The following is a 17,705-nucleotide window of genomic DNA, read 5'->3' as shown; positions in this document are numbered from 1 at the left end:
ATGAGACCAAGTCTCCCAACAGTAACTTCTCTCTTTAAGAAGGAGAAAAGGATGTAAAAAGGATTACCCTAGCTTATTTTCTGATCAGCATATATAAGAGATTAATTGAAAGAGAGGCAACAATGTTTAGGTAAACTGACACCTGACTGACAGAAACTGAGAGCCCCGTGCCAGGGTTCACCTTCCCTCCCGGTGAGGGCGTGGATCTGCTTCCTGGAAGTGGGCTGCTTGCGTGTGAATCTGTGTTTCCCTGTGATTCTGAGAGCACATGGACATACCTGCTCGGCTTTGAGGGCATAAAGCTCTTGCTGGAGTTTTTCACTTTCACATGGTTCAACTGTCACGCGAGATGGTTTTTTTGTTCTTGTTGGCAAAAGCAACGGTTCTCTCCCACTTTCTTTAAAGGGAATTTTATCTTCTGTCATTGGTTTTGATTCTTCAGCCAAATCTTCGCTGACTTTAGAAATAGGTCCCTGAGAATCCCTGACTGTCCCCATCACAGGCCCAGCTTGGTAAGGACTCCTCTGCACAGGGCAGACAGATGTATTTTCTGTCCCATTAGCATTAGTGAGGAGTTCTAGCTCTCCACATCTCAATAAAAGCTGCTCCTTCTCCTGCTTTAAGGCTCTGACCTCTTCACTTAGAGAATCAATCGTACCATGTGTCTGCTTTAGTTGTTCAGAAAGACCAGAGACTTTCTCTGAGAGCTCCAACTTCTCTCGCCTGGTTACTTCCAGCTTCTCCATAAGCTCTGTTGTATCTTTTTCTACAACTTCGCCGACTTCCAGCGGCTCCGATGGGAAAGTTCTGTTGGCAGCAAACCCAGAACTCTCCCCCTTCGGTGGCGCGGCCGGACTTCCTCTTTGCGAATGGAGCTCTTCCTCCAGCGCGCTCAGCTTACTTTCAAACTGCAAGGCCTGCTTAGCTAGTGTGTCTTCTAAGTCGTCTCTTATCTTGAGAAGACAAGTATACTCCCTCTGTAACTCCTGATAGTTAACTTCAAAGTTCTTCTCAGCAAACGCAAAGGTATTCGTCTGCTTCTCGATCTCTTCGCTTAGATGAAGGCATTGCTGCTGAAGGTCCTCGTTCTCCTTCCTCAGCATCTCTACTTCCTTCTGCCACCTCGGGTCTTCTGACTTGCGTGTGCTGGGATCCTCTTGGTCCAGAGGAGTGTACATTTTCAACCTGTCTTCAAGGGCTTTCTTCTCGTCTTTAAGAACGCTGTTCTCTGCGTCCAGCTGTGCACATTTTTCCTGAAGGTCATCTCCCTTCTCCTTCAGTTGTCTCTCCAGTTGTTCAGTTTTAAGCTGTAGCCCCTGGACTTCCTGTTCAAGGCTACCTTTTTCCTTCTCTTCTCGTCTGAGGATTTCAATCTCTTTTTGCAGCTCGTTGATCTGAAGATTCATTTCTTCTGATTTTGAGTTAACGAGGTGTTCCTGTAAATCTCTTAGCTTTGAGTTTTCCAGAATTAGCTGATTCTGCCGAGTTATCAGGTCGTCTGTTTCGCACTGCATAGTCTCCATCTTCCTGTTCATTTCATTTTGCAAGCCGTCTATCTGCTGCTTGTAGTGGATGCCCAAATTATCTTTAAGCTTCTCAACGTTTATTCGATGCTCGACCTCTAAGTCTTCTTTCAGTTTGGACAGTTCTTCCTCGTGGCTGAAGAGGAGCTGTGTCCTCAGCCTCTCCAACTCTGCTTCTTGGGATTCCGCCATTCTGTCTAGCACAGCATTTTTTTCTTTTTCTAGCATTTCGAGTTTTATTTTGTAGTTTGTAATCTCAGCCTCGTGCTTGACCTCGAGCTCCTTTCTGGACTCGGAGGCAGCAATGATCTCTGCTTTTAAGTCTTCCACCGTGCTCAGGGACTTGCGCGCATCGCTCAGTCTGTTTTCCTGCTCTGCTATTGTCTGTCTAGCCTTCTGCACTTGCTCTCGTAAAAACCTGACCTCTTCTAACAGGTCTTCAAACTGACTCTGGAGAGCTGATTTTTCTCCCAGAGCTGCCCCGAGCTCTCCCTTGAGTTTTTCCTTTTGAGCATGAGTATCCTGCAGTCTTACATTGAGTTCGCTTATGGCCGCACTCATCAAGTTTACTTGCTCTTTACTGACTGTAGAGCTTGCGTCTGACTTCAAGGTGTTCTCCAAGTCCCTCTTGTGCTGGGATTTGAGCTCCTCTATCTGAGACATGTGCTGCTTCATTAGTTCTTGTTTCATTTGCACTATCTGCTTCCCATACATCTCATCCAGCTCTGCCTGGAGAAGGGTTAGTTTCCGTTGGGTCTCTTGTTCCATCCTTTGCACGGTGCTGGTTCCCAGCCGGCTGTCCTTGAGATTTCTCTTCTGGAGTTCTTCAACTGTCCTCATTAGCTCTTTGATTTCCTCTGAACACTTCCGCTCGTTCTGCTGAGAGTTGACCAGTTCTAGTTTCAGGCTTTTGATCTCCTGATCCTTTTCTGTAACCTGTCCTTGGAGCTGCCCTAGTAATTCATCAGCAGTTGTCACTTTATTCTCTAGCTCAGCAGTTTTTCTCTCTTCTTCTATTACTCTTGTATTCAACTCCTCAATGATTGCCTGCTTTTCCTCTATTTCTTTTGTATTTAAGTTTTCCACTTTTCTGTCTTTTTCCTTCAGAGGGAGAAAAAGAAAGGGAGACAGCATAAAACCTTCTGGGAACTGAAGTCAGGCTGCATCATTCCACAAAGAGGAACTGCTGTGCCCACTCCCGCAGCGTTCCCGTGTGGATACTGATGACCCTCTCAGGAAAGCTGATGTACTTAGCAGACATGAGTACTGGGTTTTCCCAGCACTGCCAAAACAGAATGAAAAGAAAAACCTCCTGTTAGGCTAACAAGAAGGCTCTGGTCACCTGGGTCAACCTCCAGACAAATAAGTGATAACCCTAATAGATTTAAAAACCTACTAAATCTTTGCTAAGCCATTATATCCTCACTTTTTAAAGTTAGCTGAATAATATCCCAATTGTTTAATATTTTGATAGCTAATAGCAATGCTGTACACTTTCTCAATATGCTAAGAAAAAAATTACAAATGAGTTCAGGTGACTCCCACTAACTGTAGTGATCCGAAGGAGTTCCAGTGACCAGGGAGCTCCATGCAATAGGAGAAGGAAATCTCCTGTAAGTCTGCTCCTATGAGTCTGCCTTAATTTCAATGCTGGGCATTTACGTGACATCTACATCAACTATAGCTACGACATACTGTGCAAGATTACAATTTCAATTCAAACAGAAACTTGAAAACAGAAATTTCTCCCCAGTTGCCATTTGGGGTCAATTATGTAACTCTGGACAACAACTAAGCCCAGACAACGACAGCAAGCACAGTCATTACTGCAGTCACAGCAAAGCAACGAGGTGAGGAGAAGCCCGGGCAGAGTTCTGGATCTGTGGTTTACTGATCTCTGTGAGGAAGGGCTTCACACTCAGACACTGAGCATGAAATAAAATCTACAGAACTGGTCAGGGCTATTATAAGCAGGTGACTTACATTACAAATGTCCTTGGCAAACATAACTCAAAGGCACTCTGAATGAATGTATAACACTTCCAAAGTCAAAAAATGACAAAGCACAGCAGAGGAAAGCCATCAGACAAAATACTGGAATGTTCCTCTCAGTACAGCTCAAGAAGAAGACCAAGACCTTTGAGAACTATGGACCTGAGCCCTCTGTGTGTGTGTGTGTGTGTGTGTGTGTGTGTGTGTGTGTGTGTGTGTGTGTGTGTGTAAGCATGTGGTACCCAGAATAAGATTCAGCCCACAGATACAAGCTTCACTACAATGAGATGCATACACCAGTTCATCTCAGTCTGAGGCCATATCATGAGTGCCTAACACCTTCCGTCTGCTCAGTGATGAACCCTCTAACTACTACTTGTCTTTTTAACTTCATTTGTTCATGGAAAGAAAATAAAATCCAATGGACATGAAATATATAGCTCCCCATGATAATTACTTATCATTGTAAATTAATAACCTTATATTTGAATTTTTAAGCAGCCTCTTGAACTTGGAACAATCTGAGTTTACATCTACTCTAGCTTAGGACTCAGATGATACCAGAAATAGGTTTTCTGAGCTACAAATCAAAACGGATTGTGCTTTTGACTTGCTATGTTATGGAACATTATTTGTTACATATAAACACAGGCAGTGTGGTATAAGAGCTCTACCCTGCCAGGCCACATGGGCGGTGTGAATCCAAATGCTGGTCTAAGCAGAGACCAAACCACTTTTGAATTTTTATTTCTCATCTGAAAAGTCAATAAAATCAAACCTTTCAGAATGGGCTGTTCTTAGAATTTAAGATTATAAACTATGTGACTCATATTGCCATCTCTTGCCACGAAGAGCACTGCTTTCCTAAATATGATTCCAAAAAATAGAACATAATGTATATAACCAGTTGCACTTATTTTTCCTAACTAAATTACAAAATTTTATCTTGTTACAAAGATATTTTCAGAGTTTTACTATCATAGCAAAACCAGGAGTGCGTCAGATGGAAAAAGAAAGATATTTGAGTTATAAACTCGGCTCCCCTGAGCCTCCAGTTAACGTATGCAGCTCACTTTAAGAAGCACAATAGTGGGCCTTGTTCTCTTAACAACTTTATCAGTGTGAGATTCTCAACTGCTTCTGAAATCAATTATTTTATATATTCAAAGAGTTGGCCTTAATTATAAAATTGTATAATTCATATGCATAAGAGAGACAGAAAAATGACTAATTAGAAAGTTGCTACACATTAGCTGACTTCTTACCATTTCCAACATTCTAATTTTCTCTTGTAAAAAAGAAATTTGTGCTTGGACGTCCTCCTCCTTTTTCTGATAATCTTGCAGCTGTTGCTGCAGAGTAAAGATCTGTCGTTTAGCCTGCAGTAAATCTGTTGCAGTTCGACTAAGAGTGCTGTTTTGCAGGGTTTCATTAGCCTGTAACTTGAAAACAGAAAGAAGCATCACCGTATTAAATTCTGAAGTAACTGTTTGTGAACAGACGTCTGGAGTATTACTCTGCTGACCTCTGTTCACTACAGAGGTTTGAAATCTTAGCAAACGTGCCGTTATTATGCCTGGACTGACTGAGCCAACAAATTATCTTCCCTACGATAATTCTGAGAAGGCAAATCAAGTGAGAGAAACAAGACTGAGGGTAAAACGCCAGGGGAAGTGGCACAGAAACATACTTCTGGAGTCCGGTAACTTTTTAGAATCTACCTCCAATCCTGTTCAGAGGCCTGACTGTATTTCTGCCACTAAATTCTGTCAGATTTCTATCAACTTACATTAAATTCTTTGGCTTAAGATATTTCAACTTGTTTTGTATCACTTGCTGTCAAACTCTAATCAATGCAATTAGATTCTGTCTTAGTCAGAGTTACTAGATCTAAATGATGAAACACAATGCCCAAACAAGTTGGGGAGGAGAGGGTTTCTTGTCTTCTTTTTTTAAAATTTTTATTAGATATATTTCTTTACTTACACTTCAAATGTTATTCCCTTTCCAGGTTTCCTGTTCATGAGCCCCCATCCCCATCCCCCTCCCCCCTCCCCCTCCCCCTCCCCCCTACGATTGCTCCTCCTATCCGCCCTCCTTACCACCCTCCCCCGACATTCCCATGCACTGGGGGTCCAACCTTGGCAGGACCAAGGGCTTCCCCTTCCACTGGTGCCCCAACAAGGCTATTCTCTGCTACATATGCAGTTGGAGCCCTGGGTCAGTCCATGTGTACCCTTTGGATAGTGGTTTAGTCCCTGGAAGCTCTGATTGGTTGGCATTATTGTTTTTATGGGATTGCAAGTTCCTTCAACTCTTTCAATCCTTCCTCTAATTCCCCCCAAGGGGATCCTGTTCTCAGGTCAGTGGTTTGCTGCTAGCATTGACCTCTGTATTGGACATGCTCTGGATGTGTCTCTCAGGAGAGATCTATATCCGGTCCATTTCAGCATGAATGTTTTAGCTTCATCAATCTTGTCTAGTTTTTGTGGCTGTATATATATGGGCCACATGTGGGGCAGGCTCTGAATGGCCATGAGGAAAGGGTTTCTTTGCCTTACACTTCCACATCATAGTTCATCATCAAAGGATGTCAGAATTGGAACTCAAGCAGGGCAGAAACCTGGAGACAGGAGGTGAGACAGAGGCCATGAGGGGTGCTGCCTGCTGGCTTGCTCCTCATAGCTTGCTCAGTCTGCTTTCCTACAGAACCAGGATGACCTCCACAGGGATGGCACCACCCACTACAAGCTGGAACCTCCCCCCATCAATCACTAATTAAGAAAAGTCCTTACAGCCAATCTGATGAAGGCATTTTCTCAGTTGATTCCCTCCTTTGTGATAACTCTACATTGGGTCAAGTTGATATCAAAGTAGCCAAGATGCATCCCAAGGTAAACATAAAGTAAATGGTAGGTGTAGGTCCAGTCAGGACCTAACTGAAACCGTGCCAGGACTGCACAGATGCAGTGCAATTCCAGAGTAATTCCTACAAAATCCATTCAGTCCGTCTTGGTAAGACTTTGTAGAACAGCAGGAAACCACTCAAGATATGAATTAAAATTCTTGGTTAATATAACAACCAAATTTACCACTTTTTTTTTTTAAGAAGCAAACGGCTTCAGAGTAAGCTTTGGTTTGTTCCGGAAGGTGAAAGGGACATAATTCAGTACAAATACCAACAGGCGTTGTTGGGCCAGCAATACTTACGTGCTGGAACTGAATCTGCAGCTTTTGACTCTGTTCTGTCAACTCTAAAAATTCTATCGTTGTGTCATCCTTTTCTTTTCTGGCTTGCTGCAAGTTAGCAGTGAGCTGAGTGATGATGCCATCTCTCTGTTTAATGGCGGCTTCAAATTCTTGTAACTAAGAGAAACCAGTGAAGACTGAATTAGCTTTTCATCCTTTTTTTTTTTTTTCAAAATAAACTATTCCATAAAAGCTATACTGCCTGTCCAAATTAGACTTATTTCAAAATTAAAGAAGAGAATACATTTGGTTCGGCTTTTTCATATTTTATTGTAGAGGAAGCTTCTCTACACTTGGGAATGCCCAGTGAATTTCTAGGTAACACCACAGAAACGTTTAAGCCCAGCTTGTTTCTGAAGAGGACGGAAGTGTATTGTCTCTCTCCACCTTGACGTCATCTTTACTTCCCTGCCTAGCAGATGTCACTGTCACCAGAAATTTGGCTCACAATGACTTGGCTGACACTCTTAATGGGCTCAAGTCACACTTTTTTTTTTTTATGTTTAAAGATTTATTCATTTATTATATATAAGTACACTGTAGCTGTCTTCACATACACCAGAAGAGGGAATCGGATCTCTTTACAGATGGTTGTGAGCCACCATGTGGTTGCTGGGAATTGAACTCAGGACCTCTGGAAGAGTAGTCAGGTGCTCTTAACCGCTGAGCCATCTCTCCAGCCCATACCTATTTTCTCTCAAACAGATTACAGAAAAAAACGTCTTAAGGGAATGATTTCACTCTAGTGGCTTCGCATGGTTGAATTGTAAAAGTCCACATATTTCAGCTGTGTTTCTGCAATCCTCATTTTAAATAAGCACTATTTATGCTATCTATATACAAGAACAAAAGTTACAAAGTGACCTAAGTCGCCATTCCAGTGCCCCATATTTAAAGAGTACACATACACCCCCATTCCTGTCTCCTAGTTGGGTCTGTAACAGAACAAAGCCACGGAGAGCGCACCTGCTTCAGCCCTTCCGTCCCAAAGCTGGCCCTCATTTCTTCCAACTCCTGAGTCAACTCTTCGACGTCATGCTGCTTCTCAGCCAACTCGTTTTCCCCCATCTGAAGACAGGTCTGACTGGACTGAGCTCCTTGTTCAGAATAAGAATCGTCAATGGAAAAATCTTCTTCCTGAATCAATCCAAGATTTTTAATAATTAAGCACTAATGGCATTCTTGAAGGACACGGACAAAATTTAAAATTCCACAGCAAAGTCCATTTTAAAACACTCCGACCGCCTGCAAGTTCATTAGAAGCTGCTCTGTTATTGATGAGATAAACACCTAACAACATAAACAGGATTTCTGCACTTTGTTATAACGTTACAAGAAGAAGGGCATAAGTGGTTTTATAGATGTAAGTGGCACACAGGAAGAAGTGCATGCAGAGAACGCTGTTAGTAAGCTGCCAGTCTTTACACAGTGTAACACATTAGTATCATGAACAGTTTAAATACTGTACCCTTAAGGTATCTGTAGGATTTCCTGGTTTCGTCACAGAATTGCAGCCATTAATCTGTATAAAAACAATTTCTTGATACATTATGATCTTAAACTAAATGTAATTCATACCTGATAACAGCATTTTTGTGCTTTGTGGGATGTGTGTGGGATGAGCTGGTGGAGTGGGTACTGTTGCTGTTTGAGGCAAGGTTTCTCACTGAGCATGAGGACCACAAATTAGGCTACACTTACTGTCCTGCTAGCCTGGATCCTCCTGTCCCTGCCTCCCCAGTGCAGGGACTACAGATACACATTTTCAAAGGTTTTAGGCGGGTGGTAGGAATCCAAGCTCACGCTTGTGTGGCAACCACTCTACTGAGTCATCCCTCTACTCCAGTCTTTTTATGACTTAAAAAAAAAAAAAAAAAAAACTGCCTTACTGGCAAAACCATATTTAGTGAAAAACTTAAATTTAGTTCAAGCACCTAGAAGACATATAACAACTTCAAATGGATTCATCGCTCAAACACCTGAGTGCTCACAATGCCCCTTCTTCCTCTCCCAATCACCCGACTCTCTCAACGCTGCTTCTCCGTAAGAAGGGTAGATAACCGGTGGGCTAAGGACGGCTATAGCTCTTGAGTTAGGTAGGTGTAGTCAGAGTTCAACGTCAGATGACTTTCTCAGGCACTCGCCACCTTACTTTTTAAGATAGGGAGTCTCACTGACCTTAAATCCACTGAGTCAGCTAGACTAGCTAGCCCCAAAGCCCGGGAACCCTGCTGTCGTGGTCTCCCCAGTGCTGTGACTGCACGCACTAACAACCACACCAAACTCTGGAACTCACACTTGTGCTGCGAGTTCCGCAGACTGATCATCTCCCCAGCCCCTACGAAGGAGTTTCCATTACTTCTTTGTCCAGCATTCTATAAGATCAAAGGCTGCTTTGACAGCCCAGCCAACAGGCTACTACAGTGGACAAGCGCAATGAAGCAGCCCCCAGTAGAAGGCTCCCAGGTCCACTGTTATCATGTTTTAAGACCACAGTTGCTTTGTCTGCACCAGACAAGCATGCTGAAAGCCAAAACCCAAGTGTTCAATCATAGAGATGTTTGCACCAGCCTAAAGAGTTTCCATGAAGGCTTTAGCACCCCACTTAGCAGTGGTTCCCAAACTGTTTAGGACGTCAGTCTTAGCCATGGCACTGCCTGTCTCCACCAGAGTCAAATAGGAAAAGCCTGCTAGTGTCTGATAGCAAATCCTGACCAAGGCATCAGAAGCACTGGAGAACAACTAGAGAAGGAAAGTTCCCAGTTGGGATCAGACACTAATGATGCTCAAACACAGAAACTGGCATTACATAAAGGTCTCCATCTCCTTCTATGGAACACTTGCTCTAGCCCAAAAGGGCTGTAAATACTAGAAAGCAGGGTTGGCCTTGCTTTACTAAGGTGCAGCAACGTCTACATCCTTCCTGACAACTTTGGTGTAAAGTGCACTTTATAAGCTATGCATATGCCTGTATTGTTTTTTTAAGCTTCCTCTTGCCTGGCATAGGGACTCAGTCTAATGTCTCTGCCACTGAGATGTATTCTCACAGACAACAAAGAATTGTACCTTGTTTGTTTTCTCAGCTACCCATTGTGTCTTTTAGTTGGAAAATCGACACCTAGTGCTATTATTGAGAACACCCTGCTGCTTCTTGTAGCTGTGCTCACTGATTTCTGGTTGTTTCACATTTTCTTTTGGTTTTGCCCTCACACACATTAAGGGTTTGCTTATTTACAGAGAGAGACGTGTAAGTGGCTTTTACCTACTTTTCCTCAGTCCATCCGCTCTTCCTGTGCTTCTCGCCTGAGATCCTGTGAGGTTCTCTTTCGCCGTCTACATGCGGCATTTTACATCACTAGTTTGGTTGACAGGACTAGCTTTACTCTGTACTTATCTTAAAAAGCTTCCATTTCTCCTATTCTAAAAGATAACTTTCTGGTACAGTATTTTTGAATGGTAATTTTTAGAATATGTGCTTTTAAATCCATACTTACCACAGAGGAAATCTCACACAGTGTGATTCAGATACACATTTAGTTACTCATTATTGGTTATTTTCCTGGTCAGTCTACAAGTAATGATATTCTTAGCTCTAAAATACAATAAACTTGTTAAGTGCTACCCATATTACTATTATAAAATTTGCTTTGTTAGCTTAAGCATTAATGGTTCTCTTTACTATTAGCAATCTCAACACATTGAAACTTATGAAATATACTAATTTGCTGACACATTTACAGCAAAAAAAAAATGGTTGTCTCTAGCTCTGGAGTAAAGAAACGGTGATAGAATCTAAAAGACTAGGACAAAAGGACACACACTTACCACAGCACATAAGTGATGTACACTTACCACAGCACATAAGGAAGACACGTCATAGAAAGGTCATATCCACCTAAAAGTTTCTTACCTAAAGTCACTACCACAGCAATAGAGCCAATAAACGTGTCCATATAGTTAACATAAATCTACACATTTGTGAAAAGCTTTACCCAAAAGAAAACATTAGAACATTTTGCTGTGCTAAATAAGACTACTTCACAGTGGTCTTCCCTTTCCCAAAAACCACCCAGAGTCCCTATGTATTGAAAGATAAAACTATTGACATTAATCTTACCTCAGAGCTACATTCATCGGCAGTGGTAGAAATTTCACTTTCAGGCTAAAATAAAAGGAGAAACAATTTGCAATTTTTACCATATTTTGCAAAAAACAATCTTTCCTATATTTTACTTATACTAAGCAACTACTTTTGGTAACATAATGAAAACTACTACATAAAATGCTACTAAAACCATGTAGGATGCTAGCAAAACGTAATAGAAATTATTCAGATCTTTAAATTTTCACTTATGAATTAGTGCCTGGATAGTAACTTCTCTATAAAAAAAAAAAATCAAGAGGACATGTTCTTATGCATAGTACCTACTCTTTGTAAGCCAAAAGTACCAAGGTTTAATTTCTCTAAACTTTATAACTCATAAATAAAGCAGTTCTAAATGCTACCATTAGGAGTCTCATTTCTTCAAAAATATATAAGATCTTGATGCTAAAAGTAATTTCTTGAAAACAAATAACTATTTAACATTTAAGATTGCATTCGGCAATGGCCTTCCTAAGTAGAAATAAGTACTCAGAAAAAGAAATAATTTGTCTCTACTCTTCAATTCTGCAACAGTGGTTCCTAATTCAAAAGGCTCTGATTGCTTGCTTGACCAACTGATGTGTTACTGTACATGCATATGTGATTGTATATGCATGTGTAACTGTGTGCATGTATGTGTGCACATGTGTGACTATGTACATGTGTGCACACACGTAGAGGACTCATGACAAAAATATTAGCTGAGTGCTAGGAACATACTTCCACGGCAAAGTGTTGGTTGAGCATTCACAAGGCCCTGGATTTGAACCGCAGCATTGCAAAATACATGATTAAACACATAAAACCACTCAATGATTCCAGAGTGGAAAGGAACCTCCGTTATCTGATAAAGTACATCTACAAAAAGCCCAAAATATACAATACGACACATGCCAGCCAAGCAAAATACTGGGAGGAAACAGAGTGTTCCCCTCCAAACAGCACAGTGCTGCTGTTCTCAACATGAAAACTGTACTACGTTTATTTACTTAATGTGCACTACATAGCATGGAGGTCACATGACAAAGTTAACCACATGGGTCCTGGGAATAGAACTCAGGTCATCAGGTTTGACAAGCAAGTGACTTTCTATTTATTTATTCCCTGTTTTTATTCTTTTGGTTTTGTTTCTTCTTCTTCTTCTTCTTCTTTCAAGACAGGGTCTCACTATATAGCTCAGCCTGTCCTGGAAATACTTTGCAAACCAGGCTGGCCTAGTCTGGACTAGACAGAACCTGCAATGGTGGGACAGACAGAACCTACAATGGTGGAACAGGCAGAACCTGCAATGGTGGAACAGACGGAACCTGCACTGGTGGGACAGGCAGAACCTGCACTGGTGGGACAGGAGGAACCTGCAATGGTGGGACAGACGGAACCTGCACTGGTGGGACAGGAGGAACCTGCACTGGTGGGACAGGAGGAACCTGCAATGGTGGGACAGACGGAACCTGCAATGGTGGGACAGGAGGAACCTGCAATGGTGGGACAGGTGGAACCTGCAATAATGGTGGGACAGGAGGAACCTGCACTGGTGGGACAGGCAGAACCTGCCCTTGTGGAAATGGTGGAACAGACAGAGCTGTAATCATAGAGTAACTCCTGTCCCTCATCTCTGCACTGTGAGTGCTCCACAAAGGTTTGCTGAATGAAGCTCACAGGGCTCACTCAAATCTAGGTCTAGTGTTACCACACGACTGAGACTTGTGAGAAGGAACAAAGCATCATTAAGCTGCAGCGTGCTCATGTGCTCATGAGCAGTGTCACGTGATGCTCCACGCTAGGTCATGCTGAAACTGAAGTGCTTACATCAGCTGCGAAGACCTGGCCGTGCTTTGCTTTTTCTGCACTGGAGGAATCAGGACTCCCAGCTGACTCGACCCTTTGAGAGCTTTCTGAGCAGATCTCACCACTCTGCTGATGGGTATGTAAGCTTGGATCTTGTCTAGAACTCGGAGTTCTTTTCTTCTTCTGCTTCTTTGGAATGTCCCCATCACACTGGGCTTTTCTTTGTCGAAACCGAGCAAGCTACAGGGGGAAAACAAAGTGGCGTCATCCTCATCTAAGGGTTTTTGAGCATTATTAAAGCTGAATCACTTTACTAAAACCTCAAACTATCACTAAGAACGAATGACAAACTGAGGGCAGGCAGCCTATCCTGCCACACTGCAAAGATCCTGGTGTAAGAGAGGAAGATGTCTGCAAGAGAACATCAGCTCAGAGTCAGGAGCTGGTGGGCGAGACGCCCTGCTGCCTGCTCTGAGCGTGATCTGCAGGTTTCAAACATCTGAAAGCACAACACACGCAGAGCTCAAACGCACCCTTCGTGGACTTTCTGAAGATGACTAGCTCACTGCGGTTCTAGCCTCATGTATAGAGGAGGAATGGGAACAATGTACAGGCCAGAGGGAAGCCTCCTAGCCCGCCATGGTTAGACTACAGACACCACATCGCTGCACCGTTCTTACCTAAATTTATTTTTAAAAGACATGTTTAATCCTGGGCACATCTTGCTATAAACTAAAGGTGCCACTGTGATTTCTTTTTTCTTCTTAAGTAGTCAACAAAAATTAAAACAAAGATGTATCTATCATTAAAATGTTAAGACACTGATGAAAGTTACAAGAGAAAAGGACACGAATCAAAACATGTAATTCAAGAGCAACAAACACTTTCAGCCATCATGGGAAGAAAGGTAAAAGTTTTCTTTATTATTATACAATGCATTTAGCACCTGGTCAGACATACGTGAGATATCATCACCTAGTCAGAATTATCATTCCATACATACACGATGCTGGGTAAACTATGGTTAATGCTTATTAAAATTATTACTGCGAACCGTTATTGCTAATGGTGATACTTATCACACAGTAGAGGGTATAAAACAGTATCACCATATAGTCATTATAAAAAGAAAGCCATCGGGGTTGGGGATTTAGCTCAGTGGTAGAGCGCTTGCCTAGAAGCGCAAGGCCCTGTTCGATCCCAGCTCCAAAAAAAAAAAAAAAAAAAAAAGAAAGCCATCTACACCTCTTCTTACTAGAGATGAAGCAGGGCTCAGGCTTCCACCATGAACAGTCATATGCAGCTCGAATTTTACTAACAGGATACTCACAGCCATAGGTAAATTTTGAAAAACAAAAAATGTACATCAATTTAACCACAACTTAAACTACAGATGTTTTTTCCTAAATTTAATTTCTTTTTATGTGTACTTGTAAGTAGTGTGTGTGTGTGTGTGTGTGTGTGTGCGCGCGCGTGTGTCTGTTTGTGTATGTAGTGCCTGTGTCTGTCTGTGTGTCTGTGTGTGGGTGGGTGTGTATCTGTGTGTGTGTTTGTGTGTGTGTCTGTGGGGGGGGGTCTGTGTGTCTGTGTTGGTGTGTCTGTGTGTGTGTGTCTGTGTCTGTGTGTGTGTGTCTGTGTGTGTGTGTGTGTGTCTGTGGGGGGGTTCTGTGTCTGTGTGTGTGTCTGTGTGTGTGTGTGTGTCTGTGTGTGTGTGTGTCTGTGTCTGTGTGTGTGTGTGTGTGTGTGTCTGTGTGTGTGTGTGTGTGTCTGTGTGTGTGTGTGTGTGTGTGTGTGTGTGTGTGTGTGTGTGTGTGTGTGTGTGTGTGTGTGTGTGTGTGTGTGTGTGTGTGTGTGTGTCTGTGTGTGTGTGTGTCTGTGTGTGTGTGTGTGTGTGTGCGTGTGTGCGTGTGTCTGTGTGTGTGTGTGTGTGTGTGTGTGTGTGTGTGTGTGTGCCTGTGTCTGTATATCTCTGTGTGTGTGTGTCTGTATGTGTGTGTCTGTGTGTGTGTGTTCCTCTGTGTATGTGTGTGCCTGTGTGTGTGTGTGTGCCTGTGTCTGTGTGTGTATGTGAGTCTGTGTGTGTGTGGTGCCTGTGTCTGTGTGTGTTTGTGTGTGTCTGTGTGTGTGTGTGTGCCTGTGTCTGTGTATGTGCATGTGTGTGTGTGTCTTTGTGTGTCTGTGTCTCTGTGTGTGTATGGTGCCTGTGTCTGTGTCTGTGTGTGTGTGTCTGTGTGTGTGGTGCCTTGTCTGTGTGTGTTTGTGTGTGTCTGTGTGTGTGTGTGTGTGTGTGTGTGTGTGGTGCCTGTGTGTGTCTCTGTGTGTGTGTGTGTGTGGTGCCTGTGTCTGTGTGTCTGTGTATCTGTGTGTGTGTCTGTGTCTGTGTGCACATGCATGTGCACGTGCACGTGTATGTGCTGAATGAGTATGTACACAGGAATCAGAGGTCCACTTCAGGTGCCATGCCTATCACTCTGCACTGAAGCAGTCACTCGTAGTTACTGATTGCAGTAGACTGGCCAGCAAGTTCCCAGCATCCTCCTGTCTTTACCTGTGTCTCCCCACCATACCCCACTGTGCTGAAATTATACATTCTCACCACCATAGCTGGCTTTTTACATAGATGCTGGGGACCCAAACTTTGCTTACATAAGCAAGTACTTTACATCCTGAGCCATCTCCCAGCCTAAATTTTTTTTAATAAAATTTCTTTCATATGAAAAAGATACTAACCAACACTTCTTAAATTTGAGCTGTTTAATCATTCTAAGGAAAACCAAAAGTAAAGCCTAGAGCTTTTGAAAAAAAATTATACTAATACCATTACTGTAACTATTAACCACATTAATTAAAAAGATACCTTAAAAGTTACTATATAATATGCTAAGGCATTGTTACTCATGATGCTAATATCAATATCTATCAAGCATTTTAAAACTTTATCAACTGTAAAATAATATATATAGGGATGCTCTATTTTTTGAAGAAATTAATCCAGCAATCACACAGAGCAGCTGCTAATGCTATATAACATAAAGATACACCACAGTAAGGGTTTTCCCGAGTCATTTAGCGACTCTTCAGTTATTCTGATTCACGTCTGCCTGAAGAACAGGTGCGGGCCCACTCAGCTGCCTCTTTGTCCATTATTAAGCTGCTGAAATGCATATAAAGTACTCTGTAGGGCAGACTTGCTCTCAAAAATAAACTGACTGGATTATTATTCAGACACTGTCCATATATAGAATCAAGAGTTCAGATTCATCCTTTAGAATGAAAGGATCCCTCGGAGAGAATGCAATGCCAAAAATATTGGGAATGGCAATCTTAAAAGTACACCTCAGAAGCTGCCATAATACCATTTTGTTTCAAGCTTCAAGTATTTACTGCATACAAATCACTTATATCTAGCATTTACTCAGATGTGTACGTACACGGAGAACTGAAACACTGACCACAGAATTACAGAAAGGCTGACTGAAAAGCAGAGGCAACAGCATGCACTACTAAATCCAATGGACGAGACACACATGGACATGCGCAAGGAGAATGGAAAGACATAAAATTACAGAGACATTGTTTTTGGTCTGTTTTTACTTGATTCTATAAGGTCATAATTCCCTTTGATTACCTACATAGAAGACTCCTGAGGGCAAGGACTTTAGTTCCAGTGCTTTACGTGCAACACCTACAACACTGAGCACTAAGTATATGTTGAATAAAAGAAGGAAGACGTCACTTAGGGAAGACACTGCTAAGCACTAATTCTAACCTCTTGATAGCTTAAATTACATAACACAAAGCACGTCCAACTCTACAAGTCCCAGGGCTTCAGAATTGCAATTAAATATTCTAATTATTCAATAAGCTAATGAAAAACATAAAACTACCCTTCAACTATAATCTTCTACTTTTAAGAAAAAAAATCAAATTTGAGAAAACAATATATGCAACAGCTTTCTCATGGCAAGAATTGTATTATTTAAAAAATTATAGACCTTGAAAGAGCAATTCTCAACTTCACATAAAAAAACAAAAAACCCAGGATAGCCAAATGATCCTGAACAATAAAAGAACTTCAGGAGGAATCACCATCTTTGACTTCAAGTTGTACTACAGAGTAATAGTGATTGAAAAGTGCAAGGTATGGATATAGAAGCACACAGGTTGATCAGTGGAATAGATCAAAGTACCAAAATTAAACCCACACACCTATCTATGGACACTTGATTTTGATAAAGAAGCCAAAACCATAAAACAGAAAAAGAAGGCATCTTCTAAAATGGTGCTAGTCTAACTGGATGTCTACATGTGGAAGAATACAAATAAATGTATATTCATCACCCTGAATAAAACTCAAGTCCAAATGGATCAAAGACCTCAACATAAAACCAGGTACACTGAATCTCATAGGAGAGACAGTATGAAACAGCTTTGAATGCACTGGTACAGGAGACAATTTCCTGAACAGAACACCAATGGCCCAGACTCTAAGATCAACAGTTGATAAATGGGATACCTCATGAAACTCAAACTTTCTGTAAGGCAAAGGATGCTGTCAATAGAACAAAAAGACATATCTAACAGAGAGCTAATATCCCAAATTTATAAAGAATTCAAGAAGTTAGACATCAGAAACCCAAATAACCCAATTTAAAAATGGGGTGAAGAGCTAAAGAGAATTTTTAACAGAGGAATCTCAAATGGCTGAAAAACTATTAAAGAAATATTCAAAGTTTTTAGTCATCAGAGAAATGTAAATCAAAACAACTCTGAGATTCCACATACACCTATGAGAATGGTTAAGATCAAAAACTCAAGAAATAGAGCGTGTAGGCATGGATTTGTAGCAAAGGGAATACTCCTCCATTGCTGGTAGGAGGGCAAACTTGTACTACCGCTTTGGAGATCAATTTGGTGTTTTCTCAGAAAACTGGAAATGGTTCTAACTCAAGACACAGCTATACCACTCCTGGGCGTACACCCAAAAGATGATCCCACATCCCACAAAG

The 17,705-nt window shown here is 41.8% G+C and overlaps 1 protein-coding gene across 1 annotated transcript in view; it reads right to left on the bottom strand.

The window, feature by feature from the left end:
- Akap9 (A-kinase anchoring protein 9) overlaps positions 1-17,705 on the bottom strand; it is a 134,581-nt gene that overhangs the window by 102,793 nt on the left and 14,083 nt on the right. The window contains exons 2-7 of the mRNA XM_032907010.1: positions 12,718-12,936; positions 10,882-10,926; positions 7,731-7,901; positions 6,726-6,881; positions 4,781-4,957; positions 279-2,624 (exon numbers count right to left, since the gene is read on the bottom strand). Of these exons, the coding sequence (XP_032762901.1) occupies positions 279-2,624; positions 4,781-4,957; positions 6,726-6,881; positions 7,731-7,901; positions 10,882-10,926; positions 12,718-12,936 (3,114 nt within the window). The remainder of the gene's footprint in view (positions 1-278; positions 2,625-4,780; positions 4,958-6,725; positions 6,882-7,730; positions 7,902-10,881; positions 10,927-12,717; positions 12,937-17,705) is intronic.

This window comes from Rattus rattus, chromosome 6 (assembly GCF_011064425.1).
Source record: "Rattus rattus isolate New Zealand chromosome 6, Rrattus_CSIRO_v1, whole genome shotgun sequence".
Taxonomy (NCBI): Eukaryota; Metazoa; Chordata; class Mammalia; order Rodentia; family Muridae; genus Rattus; species Rattus rattus.
Note: the sequence above shows the minus strand (reverse complement) of the source record. Positions and strands in the feature narration are given on the sequence as shown.